This window comes from Patiria miniata, unplaced genomic scaffold (genome assembly GCF_015706575.1).
Source record: "Patiria miniata isolate m_02_andy unplaced genomic scaffold, ASM1570657v1 HiC_scaffold_7, whole genome shotgun sequence".
Taxonomy (NCBI): domain Eukaryota; kingdom Metazoa; phylum Echinodermata; class Asteroidea; order Valvatida; family Asterinidae; genus Patiria; species Patiria miniata.
In genome coordinates, this window is record NW_024037074.1 from 7,489,505 (window position 1) to 7,509,239 (window position 19,735).

The window sequence follows — 19,735 nt, forward strand, 5'->3', positions numbered from 1 at the left end:
TGGTGGTCGGCCGATGATCGGCTCATGACGAATTGGAGGGGCTCTCATCGGCACTCGGCCGGCAATCGTAGGGGTTGGGGAATCCCTGTCGGTCTGCAGGTGGACAACAGGAAGGGGTCCTGGGTGAAACAACGGTAAGGGTAAAAAATAATGAAATAAAATAAAGTCAAGAGGGCTTATACTGAGACAAAAAAAGATTCCCTGGGTGAAAGAGGCATTAATGGGGAATATTCAAATCGATTTGATTTTTTTTTCTGCTATAGGTTACCTGGATCCAATTCGGGACTTAAGGTGCGAATTCCACTCTCAAAGAGCGAAAGTTGATTTGTTGACGTCACCATGATCTGCAGTTAAAATGTACATAAGCCTGTGTTACATTTCAAGAATTAGTTTCTCGAGTATAAATCTATACCAGTTTTAATCATTTTGGTTATTAAAATTTGAGCGGAAACGTTTAAAATGAAACTTACTTTTCTTGATGTCAACAAATTGTAGTAAAGCTATATAACTCATATAAGCAGCAGGAATTTCGTGATATCGTCGTCGCTCATCGAAGCAGTAATTATGAGGCATTAATTAGTGTTGTGTTAGAAAATGCAGACAAACTTGAAAACTTCGTTGACAGCAAAACAAAAAGTTACTAATGTAGCGATCCGCGCGTTTATGACGTCACAATAACAACACAACAATACTTTACTTTCGATTGACTGCGGGTGCAAAATTTGATTTAATATAAATACGTGAATCACAGTAAGAATTAAAAAAAAACGAAGTTATAAATATTCTTGATACATGTATTCCTTAATTAAAAGAATAATAATTCCATTTATTTCATGTTTTTGGAAAATTCGGCTCGTGAAATAAAGGAGAGTTGCGTCATAAAGACTTTAATGCCTTTTTTTCTCGACGCGCTTTAGAATCGCATCAAAATTATACGCGTTCGGTCATGCACGCACAACTTGATTTTAGTGCGATTGCATTCACACGAGTCACAATTCACACTTCTTCTTTTTTTAACCCTTTTCCCAAATTACTTCTTTAAATTCTTTCCGATTTTGCATTTAACATATACAGATTTACAAAGAAAATTACACGTATGCAGTTTTATATCAACATTTATACCCGTACTATACTACAATTAAGCAATCAGTAATCAAATTGTTATGTTGTTAAGCCTATAGTTTATCATTTTCAAGTTATAGTCCTAGAAGTATGACGTACTCTAATACGCAAAAGAGTTGTTGGAAACAATTAAAACAATTTATTTGACTTCAATATCGTGTTATGACTCTTAGATTGAAAGACTTTACGTCAAACAACGCTCAAAAATTATTTTTTTTGTCGAGACGTTATTAACAAGAAACACGGTGTTTTTTTTAGACATAACCGTTGCACCAAACTATATAGCTATATGTTTTAATGTAATCGTAGACCTAATCAAAAGTCATTTGCTTTATCTATCAAGAAAAGTACCAATTCTATAGTATTACAATAACGGAATTAAAACATCATCCAATAAACCTTGAAGGCAAATTGAGAAGAAAGTGCACTTTTATCAAAAAAAATCATTCCATCTTTCATCGTATGATCGCCTTTGCTCGGTGTGGGTGGGGTGATCCATGATTCCTGTCATGCCAAGGTACTTGCTGTTAGTTTGTTCAGGAGCACTTCCAGCTTCCTCTTATCCTTATCCTTTTCATCATCTGTAGCTTTCTCTCCCTTGTTTCTCAATTTGGCTTCGGGAACTAGAAGATAGGCCTTGTTTCGACCACCTGTCTTCTGTAAGAAAGTGACGAAAACATTTAAAGATGAGACACACGTGTATTGATTAACAGCAACAAATAATTGCTAGCGAAAATATTGAGCCAAATCTTCACCAATCATCCCTTCGAATTGGTTCAAGAGATTGTATTAAGTTCCTACTAATGTCCATTGAATGTTTGGTAACCCTGTATACAGAAGCAAAATTACCAACTCCTTTTCCAACCCTAATGTGATAAAGGTACATGTAGAACAACTCCTGGTAGATTTGAAATTACTTTCGAGACCTATAAATTGACAGCATTTCTAAACTGCCTCAGCCAAACAATAATATTAGACTGAGCTTGCCGAGCCAAATTTCACCCAAAACTATCAATTTAGTTCAGTGTTTAGCACTCGGTGACTAGGGGAGTCAGTCAGTAAATCAGTCAGTCAGTCAGTAACTCGGTAAGTCAGAGGACAATATGCTGGCCCTCCAGAATAATTTTTTTTTAATCTGTAAGTCTGTCAATATACCGTTTATAAATTAACAGCAACGAAAACCTACCTTTTCCAAAACGATCAACTCCTCTCTCATGTCAACTCCAGTAACGTTCCTCGAATGCAGCCAAGAGAGGGCCTTCTTCAAGTCTGCACCGATCACACTTATATCACCAGCGGTCAACTTGTTGCGTTCACACTCGACCAGGTCCTGCATTTCAACGTAGAAGTTCTCTTCTTGAGGTTGAGTGGCGGGATCAGATGAAGTCCCCGATGTTTTGTTGTCGGTGTTTTGGTCCTTGTCATGGTCTTGGAGTGGAAGGTTGTTGTTGTTGGAGGTTGGACGCAGAGGTAGCGATGGCAGAGCAATGATGGAATTGTTTCTCTGGTCGAGATATTCAGGATCCATTTGGACTTTGGTAATGGGTGAGACAGCTGACGATACGGATGCCACTCCCGTTGAATTAGAAGTCGCTGTAAAAAATATGAGGAAACTTAAGGAGTAGATTGACAATAATGAACTGGATCATAGGGCTTTATGTAAAAGGGACACCCGACGATGACAACGACGACAATCAAGGAGGGGCACACGCAAGAAATTCACGTCAGAAAAATCTATTTGAATTTTCAGCGGGTTTCGTGCGTGATAATATCAGCCTGTAGCTCTTTGCATTTGCCTTTTTCACGCCCGAATCTTTTAAAGGCCTGATTCTTCCAATCGAGAGTTGTGCATGAAAATCCAATCTCATTTTTGCTTTATACATTTGATCGGACTTTATTTAAGACAAACTTACCTGGTCCTTTGGTCTTTTTACTAGAAGAGTAGGTTGAAATTGTGTACAGGTATGGATTGATGGAGGAATTGAGAGGTAGAATGAATACGGCAGTCCAGGCGTAGATTTCAGGTGGAATACTGACGCCTCCGGCCGAAGCAAGCACAGCCATGATGATGATGGGCATCCAGCAGGCGAAGTCTGTCCCGATAATCAAGGCCATCTTCCCGGCGAGTTTGACATCTGCAGCTGCCTTGGAGCTCTTCACCTTGGAGGACGATCGCTTCACGGTGACAAAGATGGCCAGGTAGGTGAACAAGATGAGGAGGAAACAAACAAAGTTGACGCCAAGGATGAAGAACATGTACTCATAGCCGGGCTGAAGCTCCACCGTCAGAGGTAGGGCGAGGCAGACACTGGAGTGACCGTAGAAGTTGTCGTTGAAGTAGGGTGTTATCAAGAGTGGTAGCGCCGCGATGAGCACGGCTACCACCCAGAGCAAACCAACGGCAATTCGAGAGGATCTCGGACGCAGATGTAATGCTTTCTTGAAGGGGAAGACAATATGCGCACAGCGATCCAAGCTAAGTAGAGTGACCATCAGCACCGAGGCTTGACTTGAGACCACGGATAGGAAACCGCCAAACTTACAGGTGAAACTTGCCTTCCAGGCTTCCTCGCGTAGGGCGTAGACTTCGCGATAGTAGAGATCGGCGCTACCGATGATGATCATGTAAGCTCCCATCAGGAAATCAGACACGGCCAAATTGGCGATGAAGAAAGTCTGGATGGGTGAACCATCCCGGCCTTTGTACAGAGCCATGGATCGGAAGACAACAACTAGGAAGTTACCAAGGAAAGCACTGATGCCGAGGATCCAAATGGAGACTCGTAAGACGGGGTTTTTCATCAGGTCTTTGCAGGAGGAGAATTGATCCCGAGGTGCCAAACACTCCCCTAAGGTATCCACGGCAATGCAGCAGAACAGGTACTTACCGGCATACCTGTCAAAGCAAAATCAAACATTTTCCTGGTAGTTTAGTTTCTTGAGACCATTATCACAGCTGTTTAGAAAATTGGGTTTCATGGATCCGTGGTGCCGACTTTCGGCAAACTTTTCTATTTTGCACTGCATATTACTTGAAATATCGGTGTTAATATTTACTGTTCAATATTGGCAAATCAATGTGAGAAAGACACTTATGCATCTGTTTTGCCTGTCAATTACCTTTCTGTATGACGTCCCAATGGTGTAGTATTAGGTTTGGTATTACCTCAGCGTATATGACTATCTGTCGTTCTTCGTTCTAATGTATACTTTAATGGTGACTTGATATTCTGGTAATGTAAAATCACAATGTTGAAGCCAGGAATTGTTCAAGTCAGTTCCATTGCTTGCTTGGGTATAATAAGTTTCACAGTCTGTTAACATAACGTTAATTATATCACCAGGCACCAATTATAATAAGGCAAATCAAAAACGTCAAAATATTAATACTTAACGATGTCAATGCAAGAACTGCACATACGCGACTAATTGAATGCGTATACTCACAGCGTTTGTAGTCCCGACAGATCTATTAAAATTTCATTCGAAAACTCCTCCGGTTCTGTGGCGTAGATATTCCTAGATAACACGAAATGGATTAAACATATTGTGTGTTAAAGAAGTATACCAACAATTCTAAAAAACATTAACACATGGACTCCATCTTCGAGCACATGCAACGTACACAATTAATATACAAAGGTGAGACATTATTTTTTTTCACCTACTATAGGTTCGTTAAGGTCTTACTAATGTGGAAAACATATAGTATAGACCATTATCATGTTACGACCATCTTGATTTTTCCATTCAAATCAACGTATAAACCAAAGCGAGGCCGAAAGGAAAAATAGTCTGGTTCCTTTTGCAAAAAAAAAATTACCAGGCAGTGCTGTTATTGAATACAGGGAACATGACTATAATGGTGGCAGCATGAAAAAGGTCTATTGACGGATTATACTCACAGTATTTCTAGGTTGGCCAAGCCCATGAAAGCTCCGTCCTCTATGAGAGTTAACGGGTTGAACAACAAGCGTCTGAAAGAAAAGAATATACAGGCGTGTATGGAATTAGATTGTTATACTGGCATACAAATAAACACAGAATGGAATGGTACTGGCAACGGTGATCTGAAACACCGTGCCCTCTAGAGACATGCACACAATAGGGAACTAAAGATTGTATACGTCTCCACAGGGCAATTTCTATAGATGAATACGTCTCCAAAGGGTTTTCACGAAATAGATATATGGATTTTACTCGAAAACTAGGAATTTCCAAGCTATGTTGATGTGTCGCAAATAGAAGAGTTTTAGAAAAGGGATATTAAGTCAAAATTTCAGCCAAGGAAATTAATTCTGGTTAAAATAAGAGCATTTTTAAACTACACTTTCAAACTCGAAAACTTTAGTACACGAGAACAAAGGAATGTCTCCACAAGGATACAAATTCCAGTATGTGTGGATGGGATTTTTTTTTGTGTAGGTGGTTTCAGACCAAGTTGAGTTTGGAAGAACGAAAGTGTAAGGGTTGGAAAGTTGAAATGATTATAATTTTTCTTGTGGAGCATATAGTTTTTGCACGTTTGTTTTGGGCATTCTGGACGACATTTTCCAGTAAGCGCATTGTCTGGCCCTGAATTAAGTAGTAAATTCCAACCGACCTTTTTATATTTTAATAAATAAGAGCCTTATTCTGAGGAAGCGATATTACAATGTCGTCAGTTTTCCTAATTGCGATTGTCATAAGTGAGCAATTTCAAAACTATGAATGGGCATATTTTTATAACTTACAAGTGTCGTAGTGAGTCAAGTCCTTGGAAAGATCCCCTTTGCAACGTCGCAATGTTATTATCGGAAAGATCGCTGGGATAGAAATGAAACACTGGAATTACATCAATCACAAACATATTAATAAGTTCACAGACCCAACACTGCATAAATCCAATTGAATTGAAAAATATAAGCAATTCTGATTCAGGTGCCGTACGTCCCTAAAGTGATACCACTGCACAACTGATTTTAAAAAGTCTATTAGAACTTGTTCTTGACAAGAAGTCGAGGTACTTACATGTAAATTAGGTTTGGAGTCTGGTCGAAAATCCTCCGTGGTAGGCTATCAATGCCGACTGAGATTATTTCTCTACAAAGAAAATGATTTGAATAGGAAATAACATCTACAAATTAAATATCTTACATTTTCAACTGAAAACCATCTACTCCTCTCTGATCTTCATCGTAGTCCTTTGTTCTTATTTTTTTTGTGTTCGGATTTTGTTGTTTTCGTCTGCCCTAAAGGTAGCTTTTGGTCGAAATGTTGTATTGGTTAGCGTCTTACAAACCATGACTTTGGTGTTTTGCTGCCTCGAATGGCCTTTATCATGTCTTTTATTTGTTATATTCAGTGTCATGAAGACGAATAGGTTTTAAAATATAAATGAAACCGAAATGAAATAACAAATATTCGAGGCAACTTACAGTTTTGCCAGCATGTGATATCGACTCATGTTAATCGGAAACCATTCGTCTAGCTCGGCGTTCATTCCGAGTGTGGTCCTGCGTCCCCTGCGTAAGATGCCCTCAACGTCTCGGATTGGCTGCCCTTCAAGTTTTCTGATCAACGGGGAATGGAAAAAAGAAATCGATTCTGTTCACATTGATCTACGTTATAAGATACGTAAGGGGGGTCGATTGTTGATAGGAAAAAATCTAATATTGATTTGTATACTAAAGTTTAATGCGCCAATGGAACACACAAAAGGGCACCTTAATTAAAGTGCAGATTGCTTTCTAACAAAAGGGATAAAACCTTTACAAATGCAAAGAGAAAAGTCTGCATACGACGGACAGTCTTTACTAAACATAAATAACGAATAACTAAATTTGTAAATCCTTATTCACAAAACTCGTCACCCGAGGCGGATCTATGGGGGGGGGGGGTAAAAAAGGACCTTTTGGGCCGCAATCGTAGGAAAATCATGCCGAAAAAAAAAATAGCAACTGCCTGCTAAACCCAGCTCCGGGTATGAGCTGGACCCCCTCTTAAGCTAAACCGTGACCCCCTGGTAACAACAGGCATTTCATACTCAAAAGAAGCACATAAGTCGTAACATTCTACATCACAACAAAACAGTCGACGTTCATATGAATAGTGTTTTGACGCAACCAATGGGAATCACGTACATGCTTCGTGCTATGGATGGTATTTCAGCGCTGGAGTCTAGTTGATAGCCCCTGATGTCGCAGGCATATTCCAGACCCGTACACTCACATCCTGCTGGGCACGGCAGACCTACAAACAGGAATGGCGAGTGAAATGGGATTTCGAAATTGAAAGAAAAATATTTTGTTGCGTCTTTGATAAATACTTAGGTTTTTCTTTTATACTTCATTGACAATAAAAGTACGCAGTGTGTAATCATGCGTTTTACAGAGGAGCAATGACCTGCCCACAGTGAGGCCGCTTTGTGCAAAGGCTCTATTGCTAGTACAACTAGAAAGCACCAAGAGAGCGCAAACCTCGGCCAAGGCAATAAACAATTCCCTGCCATATTGTCAGCACAACCAAAAGAAATCACTCGCATCAATGGTAAAAAAATCCTGGATCCAGACACAGATCCAGATTACTTCCAAAATCTAACAGGTTTTTTCATGAAAATTCGTCCGTAACTTTTTGAATAATCTTACTAACAGACAAACCAACCAACCTACCAACTAACAAAATCCGATGAAAACATAACCTCCTGGCGGCAATAATAATTATCAAACGTCCTCGTGTAAATTGTATATGGTTCCCAAAGATAGGTATAACCTATGTCATTATTCTGGAATCAAATAAGTGGAAAAAGGAAAGCAAAACACACACAAAACTAGAAAAAAAATCTGTACTTTTACTTTCATTTATTCTGAACTACTCAACTGTTATTATATTGCTTTTTCAAAAGACAATGTTGAGATCAAAAAAAAAATCCTTAAAAAAAATCTTTCAAGAAACCATCGGACCTACCGCAGAACAGCTCATCATCCCCATCAGGGCAGTCGTTAACCGAGTCACAAACCTTGGAGAGATGTAGGCAGTAACTGGCAACGTGGCAGCGATATGCACCAGGACACGTGTAGTCATCTGATATTAGTTTTAAAATAACAAAAAGTCTTTCAGACTTTTATCATCTACGATGATGATTGCACGGTGTCAAAATTGTATTCATTGTAACTCTATGGTTTCAGAAGAACAACAAACTAAAGAATATAAATGCAAGTTATGCACAATTTCCCTTTTGTGCGTTAATAATTTTAACACCAAACAGTTTTTTTGTTGTTGGAATTGTCACATTCTGTTGATACAAAAGTTTCTTTTTTGAATGAGAAATCGAACGAAAATCCGTACCTCGACGTCTTGTCAAAAACACAGATTTTAAAGTTATCTGCAGTCCCTGCCCCCCCCCCAACAAAAAGCCCCCCAAAATATCTAACTTGAAAACTCTTCAGAGAACAATTGTTTGATTCGTTGAAGAGCACGGGGCAACTTTCAGAATTCGAAAATCAAGGAGAGATTTATTTCTTTTTACCGCAGTCTATTTCGTCTTCACCGTGCGGACAGTCCGTCTTCTGGTCGCATCGGAACCGTGGCGGTATGCAGTGGGCTTCAGGACAGTGGAAGTACATCTCTGGACACGCAAACGAACCTGCAATTCACGAGCAAGACTTGTAAAAACTCGATCGGGTTGTCTTTTTTAAAGGTGAGAATTGTACACAAATGAAAACCATATACATATAAGAAAAACCTTTACAGAAGACTGGAAACGTGCATTGCAGGTATGCATTTCATTGTATGGGCCTTATGTGCACGAGTTGGCAATTTAGTTGTACGAGTTCTCTGAATGTATTTTTTTATTAATTAATGAATGGGATGGCGCCAGACTATTTACCGCAGTCCCCAAGATGTGTGACGTCAGGACAGCCGGTCACGTATCCATACTTATCGATGTCATAAATACAGCGATGTTGTTCAGAAACACACAGTCCGCTTTTGCACTGAATTTCATTCGTTTCGCAGGTGTCTCCCCAGGTCGGGCATCCATCCTCGTCTTCATGTAGCCCTCCTTGGCAGTCATAGGCACGGTCACACACTGCGCCGAGAGGGATAAACCTCCCATCAAAACACCGGAAGCCACTTGCACTTTCATCTGTAAGAAATGGTATAACGCTGTGAGTGTGAAATCAAATGCCTTAATAAGACGGATTAAGCACAATAAACACTGTGACGTTCGAAATTACATTACTGACTCGCCATATCGAGAATTACTTTCGTCCGAGTCATCGTACACAAAATGTAAACTCTATCAAACCGCCATAAGAATTGACACCAAAGGTGCTGAATGAGAACTCATTAATCATATCATCTTTGAAGACGAGCAGAACATAGTGTCCGAAACGTTGTGTCATGTTAAAAATGTACTTTCGATTTAAATAACTAATCTCAGCTGATGAAAAGCTTCTAGTGTAGATTATCCCGGCTATTTTAAAACATTTTTTTCGTTCAAATTTACCAGTGTAATATTCAATTTCGTCCGAGTAAAATTCCACACGCTTTTAACAAACCCAATATACAGTCAATTACCATTCAATTTCAAAGTTTGGTTACCCTCTTTAGTCACAGGGTCGAGAATATTCGTCATTACAGATCAAATTCGTCTAAGCATGATTATCAATTATCGTCTTTAATTCATGATTATCAATTAGACGAATTTGATCTCTGAATAACAAGGTCTGGCGTAGACGAGACGAAATCGAATGCTATACGGCACAAAAACGTGTGCTCATTGTTTGAATTTGCTTGAACTGAATTTGAAATTATCTGACAAAAGACGAAATTAAACATTGGAAGTGCACTAAATCGGTGTTGAAGGACGAATTTGAATATTAGAAACGGTAAATCCGAATGATAAACGTTTAAATGATGTCCTTGTCCAAATTCCTACCACAATTAGACTCATCTGTTCCATCAATGCAGTCGACTGTAAGATCGCAATGACGCCAAGCCTCAACACACTGGCCATTGTCACAGCGAAATTCACCGTCGGTACAGTTCCGATAATCTGAAGAACGAAAACATCAATCAAGAAAAAGTTACGAGCAAAAAAAATGCGCCAAAGTAAAAATGCAATTGCATGGTGCGATCAGAGCTACAAGATTAACGATATGGAGAAATTTTGACAACATTTAGAAAAACATTACAGAAACAGCGTCGAATTGAAAATGTAGTTATCATGCCATTTTATTCACAAGTTTATATAATGATACAACGAAATTTTACGTATGAGAAGACTGAAAACAGAACAGGTGACTCAAATAACTTTCTGAGAAAACAAACCTAATTTATTAATGTACATTCATTCTTACCGCATCTTTTCTCATCTGTGCTGTCAATACAATGTGGTACGAAATCGCAAACAAACGAGATAGGAATACAATCGCCCGTTCCACACTGGAAAAACGAAGATGGGCATGCGTCTTGACCTGGATCCAGTGCCGTGACCTTTTGCCAAGTGCTTGGAATGCTACTGCCGCCTCGTTCTGTTTCTAAAGAAAATCATGGTCGAATGTAGACTGTCACCGGCTAGATCTTCGAAAAGTATATAACTACACAAGAACAAGCTGACAATTGACCTATCGCAGTAGAATTTTGTCCAATTACATGAAATACAAATGGACGTGGAACGCGCAAAATCTTAGACAAACAAAACTAAATAAATGTCTCAGGGGCGTGGCTAATTGGCAAACGGCGATAGGTCATTAGACACAGTCACAGATCGACGCCTGTTTCAGACATCGATACAGTCACATTTCGGCTCGTTAAGAAACCAAACTAACCTATAGCTCATCACAATCAAATGACCCATCGCCGTTTGTGAGTTAGCCACGCCCCTTAGACAAAATAATTGTACACTAATTGTTGTTTGTATACCGGATTCTAACGCAATTCTAACGCAACAGATCAATTTATTGTTCCCACAGGAAGTCCTTCAAATAAAACGCGACTTTTTTCTGCAACACAATAATTTGGTTTGACCTACCGTTAGTGCATCCAAAGAGTTTGTGCGTGCATTCTTGGTTTCCACACTGTATCAAGTTGAAGTTATTCGAACATTCCATAACGGTATCTGATGAAATAAGGCAAGAATTAATATGCGGGAATTTTGCTTCAATTTCTGTCTAAGCGAAAAAGGAAGGGCGGAAGAGGACTTGTAAGATCTATGCTAAACAATAAGGGACTTCGTGACAGTTCGTGTAACAAAATAATGAGAAATGTTATAAGGAGTATAGGTGTACGTGTTCATCTTTTCAAACCGTGGACGAAAAATACCAGAGAACAAATGAGAACAACATCGTCAGCATATTGATTCCCAGCATACGTCCGCGATTGGGGTCGTGTACAAAACCTATAGGAGTCTTCCTAAAAAGTTAAAGAGTACAAACAAAAGAGGGACAATCGGACGTCCACGATCGACGGTGAACACACGTTTGTGTGGTCTTGTCGAGGGAAGGTTAAAAAATAAATCAAGGGGAAGTCCACAAGCCCACCGACACCCCAATCCATTCCCAAACAGACAGGACAGGAGAAGACAAGAAGAGTCCTAAATCTAGATTTGAATAAATTCGAATTCGATTTCATTTGAAAAAGCAGCATCCTTGTCTATCCTGCGCTCAAAAGTGCAAGAAAAACGTTGACAATAATGGTCTGGAGATGACCCTGGACAAGTTGCGAGATCCTTGATCACGCGTTGGAACTTAATGGTACCATGCAGTGTGTTGATCACTGACCAGCACGACGTACGAGCAAAATAAACGAGAGCCTCATTAAACATGATGGCTGTAATAAAATGCTTGCATTGTCTTTACGACGCCAACCTAAACCGACCAGGAGGCAGCTAAAACAACCCTTATTTTTCCCTCTTTCATGCATGAATACGTAATAAAGCGTTGTTTTTAAGACGTCCTTACCTTTAGATGCAGTCTGTTTTATTCTCTCACGTGGTGCAGCATCTAAGAGAAAATCACACACAAGAACCGAAACAGACTTGGTTTAGGCCAAAAAAAAAAAATATTCGGTCTCTGGTCAGACCAAAGTTCCGGAATTGACGCGGCCACGCGGCTTTTCTTTTTTTTTTTTTTGCTTTTTTTTTTTTTCCTTCAAGCTTGAATTGTACATACAAGGTGGGTACTATTTTGCTTTTTTGGTGTCCTCGTGTACATTGGTGTCCTCCATAATTTGCCTTGGTGCTTTCGATCATTTGCCTTGGTGCAATTTCCCATTCGTTGGTGCTCTGTGGAAAAAAAATTGAGGAGGTGCGGAAATAGAGGGCGCTGTTGGAGCTACCGCGGAACATTTTGGAAAAAAAAAAAGATCGACGCGCATGGTTAAAATCGACGCGCGCGCTGACCAGAGACCGACTTATTATTTTTTTGGCCTTATATGAACAAAATTAATGTTCTGTCTTTTGTTTTGGGGGTTTGTTTTTAGGAATGTGGCTGTGGGATTCACAACCGCATGCACTGCTACAAACATTTACATAGGTTTCGTGTTAGAAACATTTTTTTCTGATTATATTGTAAAACCTACCCGTTTTAATTCTCGTAAAAATTAATGGGTCCTTTGATTTTGGCCTTGCCGGGGTCTACATTTATTGGTTTCCATCAAATAACAAATGGAATCTCTTGCCGTAGTTAAATTCTTTGAAGGACATACTGGTGAGCTATTTCAGATTCCGAATTATTTTTTTATACCATGCCTGAAATCCGCGTCATCTGACTGGTGGATCGTCGATCATATGAAATTATGCTTACCATTGCACTCACAAACATTCATTATTTGTACACTGCAAAAACTGCAGTGTTAAATTCACACCATTGGTATCTATATAGGACCATCTGGTGTTAAAGTTTACTGTTGTTGTCCTATTTTGATACCGAATGGTGTTAAATTAACACTACAGTTTTTGCACGGTATACCATACGGATTCTTACCCGGAGATGGTTTCTTACAGATATACTGGGAGGTACTCTCTCTAGTTTGGGCACAGGGGATGTCATGCCAGAGGGCGGTAGTCCTGTAGTTTGTCATGTCAATCATGGTGCAGGATTCCACTAAATCTCCGTCAGGTTGACGCTCACTGACGAACCAAAGTAATACCGCCGTTATCAGAAAAACCTTGAATCACCTTGTCCGCTTTTATAATACTTTACCAAAAAGTATAATGCCTGAAATTCTATCATTATCAGGACATCTTGGAAACAATTTTTTTTTTGTAACAGGTTCCTATAATGTTCTTTGATCCTATATTAAAGATGCGCTCCCCATGCTTGAGTTTCACCTCGAAAATAGATTCGTTTCTTTTTCAATGCCTGATTTCCTAGCAATATAAAAGTTAATCACTTTTGAATGAGACCTCGAACCAACAAAATCCACCGACCATTAGGTCTTGAATTATTCATTCACACCATTCGAATTGTTGGCGCGCTGTCAGGCAACCACTCGGCTTTTTCGGGGCGAGTCACTTTGTGAAATATGCCTTTGATGCTCATTTTCTGCAGAGGGTCGCGGAGGCCAAGTCGGAATATTTTGTTTGCTAATACAAAACATAATAAACAACTGACAATTCTTAATTTGAAAAGCACGGGGCATGCATTAATACCGCAACAAAAAATGTGGGACTTGGTATGACGAAAATCCATGTGAAACCAATATGACCTTGTACAAATTTTCTCTGGGTACCAGGAGAGTATATTCTACTGATATTTCGACATCTTTATTTTCAAGGCAGGGAAACAAAACCAATCTGCTTACGGAAGTTGCATCCAATCGGTGTAAACCATAGGACTGCCATCAGACCAGCGGAAAATACCCGTCGTGGATTTTGCCGTCAGTCCTTCAGGGAAAAATATCATCTTTCAAAATTAAGTCAAGCAAACCCCACGTGCCACGCCGTGTATGAGAGAAAACAAGAGGTTGAATAAAGTAAAAGTGACCGCGTTGGAATTAATCGTTGCTAGGGTGGATTTATTATATAGATTTTCCGACCAATTTCCTAAAATGTTCATTCACTTCTGAAAATCGGTCATTCATTTTCGTCTGAATTTGAGGATCGCTTTGAAACGCGCGTTTCATTTTCGCTACCATGCAGCGAAAATGAAACGCGTGTACGTGTTTAAAGCGATTCTCAAATTCAGACGAAAATGAATGACCGATTTTCAGAAGTAAATGAACATTTTAGAGCATTCGATTCTACGGTGGCTTGTATTCGGCAATTCCGTTGCGCACCTCTCTTTTTCTTACGGCGTTATATCGCCGTACCATTGCGTTATATCGCCGTACTATTGCGTTAGATCGCCGTACTATTGCGTTATATCGCCGTACTATTGCGTTAAATCGCCGTACTATTGCGTTATATCGCCATACTATTGCGTTATATCGCCATACTATTGCGTTATATCGCCGTACTATTGCGTTAAATCGCCGAATTGCGTTATATCGCCGTACTATTACGTTAAATCGCCGTACTATTGCGTTATAACGCCGTTAAATCGACGAATTATTGCGTTATATACTCGCCGTACTATTGCGTTATATCGCCGTACTATTGCGTTTAATCGCCGTACTATTTTGCGTTATAACGCCGTTAAATCGACGAATTATTGCGTTATATACTCGCCGTACTATTGCTTTATATCGCCGTACTCGCCGAACTATTGCGTTATATCGCAGAACTAAAGTAGTCCTAAAATTTAAATACAAACAAACAACTCAGTATTTTAGTCCAAGGTTGACCACGGGAGCGTGTATTAAATTTTGGGCCCATACAACTTTGTAGCAGGCGCGGTTCTACAGGGGGGGGGGGGGGGGGGGGGGGGGGGGGGGGGGCTAGGGGGGCTGAAGCCCCCCCCCCCTAAATTTTGTCTAGCCTCCCCCCCAAAAAATAAATTCCGTAAAAAAAAAAAAGGAAGGATTGTGATGTACATGCGAACGGTCTCCCCCTAAAGAAGAAATAGCCGTGACAAGGGTGCATTAGTTAATATAGTGTGAATGATTTTAGGATTTTATTGGCGCTCCCCATTGAGAATATGGCATGAGCCCCCCCCCCCCCCCCCCTTATTTATTTTCGGAGGCCTAAGTGTCTGGAAAAAATAACCGGTCTACATTTCAGCACGCCTCCCTGAAAAAATTCTGGATCCACCGTGCTAGCCCCCCAAAAATATTGGTTCTAGAACCGCGCCTGCTTTGTAGATCAGTACAGTATTCCGGCTGTTGTCGCCTTGGCACCCTTGAGCGATTTTTTGTTTAAATCAATTAATATCAAAATTACCTAAGACATTATATATAGTTACACGACGCGTCTACAGGACTTAGTTGAGCCATGGAGCTATAGCTCCATGGTTGAGCCGTTCACATGGGGAGCTATTAAAATATTGTGTTAATTATGGTAGCCTATGTGTCAATAGGTTATTCGCGACCAGAGAATATAGATTTTATATAGGATCCCACAGTTCATACTTCATGTGTTCATTTAATTAACAAAATCTACTAAGGAACTCTAAGGCCAAAAAAAAAAGTCTCCGGTTTCTGGTATGCGCACGCGTCGCCGTAGCCATGCGCGTCGGCAAAATGAAAAAGTTTTTTTTCAATGAAAGATGATGTCTCATAACCGCCAAACTCACTGGTTAGACTGGAATCCTGCTGCTGCACAATTTTAACGTGTTTTTAGATTGGGTTATGGTCGAGAATAAGCTTTATGTGGCCTCTCTGGACTCCCATATATTTGCACTAACTTTAGTCGGGCACCATTTGCAGTCATCAGCCAACATTTGAAGCAAAAAAATAAGTAAAAAAAAAAAAAAGCCGCGTCGCCGCACCACTTTTTGGGCAAGCTCCATACCAGAAACCGGAGACTTTTTTGGGGCCTAATATTAATAAAATAATTAATTTGTTTAGTGGCGGTGGGGTGGGATGGCCGAGTTGGGGGGGGGGGTTAGGGGTAGAAATAGTCGACAAGTCCAAACTTACCAATGTGAGTAGCAGGGCGATTCACCCTCCACACAATTTGCTGCATGGTGTGGAGAAATTCAGCTTCCTGCTGGTTATGTATACTTACAAGATGGCTGCTGCGTTCACTGCACAAACCCTCTGCTTCCAGCCAATTCAAGGCGGCATTCTCCTCGAAAAACTTGTACAGAAAATCGTTGTACTGGTACCAATTATCCTCGTCCACAGGGATCGAACTGACGGAAAAGTTCGACGTCGGTGCGTAACGTACAACCTCGTACTCAGCCAGGAAACCATTACCACGCCCAATGTCAAGCATCAAGAGATCGATGCTCAGTACGTTGCTGTAGGATTCTATCACGGCAGGTGGGGGATTGGCGTTGCAATACTTCTGGTTGTCAAAGTTAGTGCGGAGGTACTGCAGATTGCAGACGGCTAATGGATCAGGGAGGTTAAATTCGATGACTCTGACCCTAGTGAATGTGAAGGGCTCGCTTTGGATGGTCCAGTGGTAGAGACCGGCCGGGGTAAGGTTTGGGAAGTCCAGGCTGGCGAACTTCGCCCGTGGGTACTCGACGGCATCACACGTGGCTAAGTTATGCTCGATAATTGCAGCGCCAACGGAGCATCCGGGAATATCTGCAGATAAAAAACCCAATATTCTAAAGTTGTGCCAAGATCAGTAGAATTATTCCTCGATGATTAAAGGTCCGAACCGACGTTATAATTTCCTGACAAACAAAAAATTATTCCAACAAGTAAAATGTTGTTGTATACTATAGGTACCAAACATTATTTTCTATTGCGTAAACTTAAAGTTTCATGAAATTACCAATGTACCAAGGCCACAGGATTTGAAAGAACTATTATAAAGGAATATCTTCAAAGAAGTAGAAACTCCGCTGCTTTAGACAATGATAAAACGATGGCAACCGATAAACGAGTCCCTATTCACAAAACCGTCTCAGCCCAAGTCTAAAGCAACACCTTGAAGAAATTTGCAAAAGAAGTTTTGGAGACCAAAAAATGCCTTTTCCAAACACCCCCTAAAACACAAAAAACAGCAATTAAAGTGTTAAACTTCGGTATGTGCTAAGCAGATGCTAAGAAAAGGTTTAAAGACTCCCTCAAGTCAAGCCTCAAAGCATTGAATTTCAACGTAGGGAACTGAAAAGCCCTTGCCCTCGACCGTCCAACCTGGCGCAGCATGCTTACCAAGGGAGCGCTTGCAGCTGAAACCAACCGCAGTGCAGCAGCGGAGCAGAAACAGGCCATGAGGAAGGCTAGAGCGTCAGCCCCAACCAACACACCACCAGCCCACACGTGTCCCACGTGTGGGAGGACTTTCCGGGCCCGGGTTGGCCTCATTAACCACCTCCGGACCCACCGTTTTCTTCCCTAGACCACGAAGCCATGGTCATCTACGACTACGTAGGAAGAGCAGCAGCTAAGCAAATGCTAGCACCTAATGTGGACAGTTAGCACCTTAAATTGCGGTTTAAAATGTCTGAAAAGCGTGCAAGATAATTATGCGGCAAAGCGAGAGCTGAATTAGCCTATTACCTTTGGTGACGTATTCGAACTGCAACCCGTACGAAATATCCCAATATCCCGTGGCCAGCACTATGCTGAGAGTGGACACACTGGTAAGGGTCACACCAGGCGGCTTGTAACCACAGAACCCCTGGCCAGGGCGACCTCATCCAGTAGCGGGTTGAACCAACTCGGTGCTCCGCCGGGCACCACCGCCACAATGTCCCAACACCTATCTCCGTCGAGCTCCTTTGCAATGTCAAAACTCGTGAATGTCAACTCGATAAACTTTCCCTGTGGCAGGTGTATCGTCCAGTGGCAAAGGATTTCCGCATCAAGGCCCCAGGATTCGTCAAATTCGAAGGTTTCGTAAGCGCCGGTAGGTGCGGTGAAGACACTGGTTTCTCCGCAATCAATGTAACAATTCACACATTCTAGAGAGGAAAATGAAGGAAAGGAATGAAATGCGTTTTATTTCTGAGACGCAGCCGAAACACTATCACGGACACCTTGTTGCGGCTGCATGACGTCATTTCTGAGGTCACACTCTAAAAAAAAGTCCCGGGTTTTCAACCGGCATCAGAGTTGTATTCGGAGTCATACTTTTCGGGTCAACATTGACACTTTTCGGGTCAAAATTTACACTTTTCGGGGCAAAATTCACACTCTTTGGACTTCACAATCGACATTTTTCCGGGTCAAAATTGACACTTTGCCAAGGATTAATTCATGCCGACCCGAAACAGAGAAGTGTCCGAGTCATTTAGACCCGAAAATGTATCAATTTGTCTAAAAAAAATGGCCGGATTCCAGGTCAACTTTTTAGAGGGCAGTTCTTCGTTCCTCTGTATAATATACAAGTATAGAAGGGGTTTGCCCCGGTGTTTCTGGCAGTGGCCAGAAACACCTTGTAAACCATTATAAAGGTGCTACATAATGGTTCTCATATTTCCCATGTACTTCATTTACCTGTCTCTATAATAGACATAATTTCCAGCGCCTTGAGTACCTAATTGTTGGTAGATAGGTGCGCTGTATAAGACTTCGGTATTATTATTATTATTAGAATCTTTCATGAATGACTAACTGTATGTCCTTACTTTAGTGAGGGCGCACTGTGCAAGGGGTCGATTGCAGTTGTGCTGATTACCCCCAATGTTCTGAAATCCCCGTTTAATTATTAAGTCTGGAAACCGCCACTCATTTGCGATGATGTATCAACGAGTACTATCATACTTTTCCTGGGACCCAATACTGGCTGCTGCCAATGGTGAGAATGGATTAGCCCTGCTCGTTTTTTTAGTAAAAACAGTCATACACGCGCACGCACAACTGATTACTAGCGCCCGTTGGATAAACGCTCGAGTTGCGTGAGCTTCGGGTTCCATTCATGCCAGCCTCGACTCCAGGGGCGCGTGCTCGTTCCTCACACGATCGCGCAAGGCATGATGGGAAACAACATGGCGCTGCAAGATCGTACCCACGGGGCACGAGGTTGCATTCATGCTACTACACCGTGTGGGGTGCGCATGGTTGAATTGAGATGACGTCACAGCTAACGAGCCGGATTCTGGCGCCTTAAAGTCCACGTTTGGCACGTGCAATCATGCTTCAATATTAATGATGATCATGATCAGTACGTCAGTAATTGTACTCATTCCCAATTTTGTTAGAAACTATAGAAACTTTGAATGACTCACATTTTGTACACACCCAACAATGGCCATTGTGCCTTAGCCTACATTCCTTCCCTGGTGCCTATTGCTAGCTTTCTCTGTGTTGAACATGTTGAGAAACTACACTATTCACTATTCATCAAATAAAATGTAGCGAATTAGTTACCGTATTGACAGAGAGTGCCAACTCCAATCTCGTCCGCACAGTCGTAACGTATCCACATGAAATCGTCCGTAATGCTGAATGCAAAACACGCCGAGGAGTCCGCATTCAATGCGTCCAGAGGTGGGCTGAAGGCAGATGACTGTGAATCCGCGTTCAGTTCGTCCGGACTCGTACTGCTAAAGGCAGATGACGACGATGACGATGAAACCTCGCTCGAGAGCTCCGAGTCCTCTAAAATGAGTGCGTAGTCCACTGTTGT

At 41.1% G+C, this 19,735-nt stretch overlaps 1 protein-coding gene across 2 annotated transcripts; it reads right to left on the reverse strand.

Annotated features, from left to right (window-relative positions):
* Positions 1-614: 614 nt before the first annotated feature.
* On the reverse strand, positions 615-19,563 carry LOC119745509 (G-protein coupled receptor GRL101-like). Of its 2 annotated transcripts, none has more exons than XM_038221888.1 (21): positions 19,477-19,563; positions 17,665-18,068; positions 16,123-16,740; positions 13,909-13,990; positions 13,089-13,234; positions 12,066-12,107; positions 11,138-11,224; positions 10,464-10,643; positions 10,043-10,159; positions 8,990-9,247; positions 8,630-8,746; positions 8,068-8,184; positions 7,245-7,353; positions 6,540-6,674; positions 6,133-6,204; positions 5,856-5,927; positions 5,028-5,099; positions 4,570-4,641; positions 3,036-4,018; positions 2,309-2,715; positions 615-1,776 (listed from the first exon to the last, which is right to left on the reverse strand). In XM_038221888.1, the coding sequence occupies exons 3-21, from the start codon at positions 16,418-16,420 to the stop codon at positions 1,630-1,632; spliced, it is 3,513 nt and encodes a 1,170-aa protein (XP_038077816.1). In that variant the 5' UTR covers positions 16,421-16,740; positions 17,665-18,068; positions 19,477-19,563; the 3' UTR covers positions 615-1,629. The 2 variants fall into 2 exon arrangements, with proteins under 2 accessions (XP_038077816.1, XP_038077815.1); XM_038221887.1 differs by having other exon boundaries at positions 615-1,779.
* Positions 19,564-19,735: the final 172 nt, after the last annotated feature.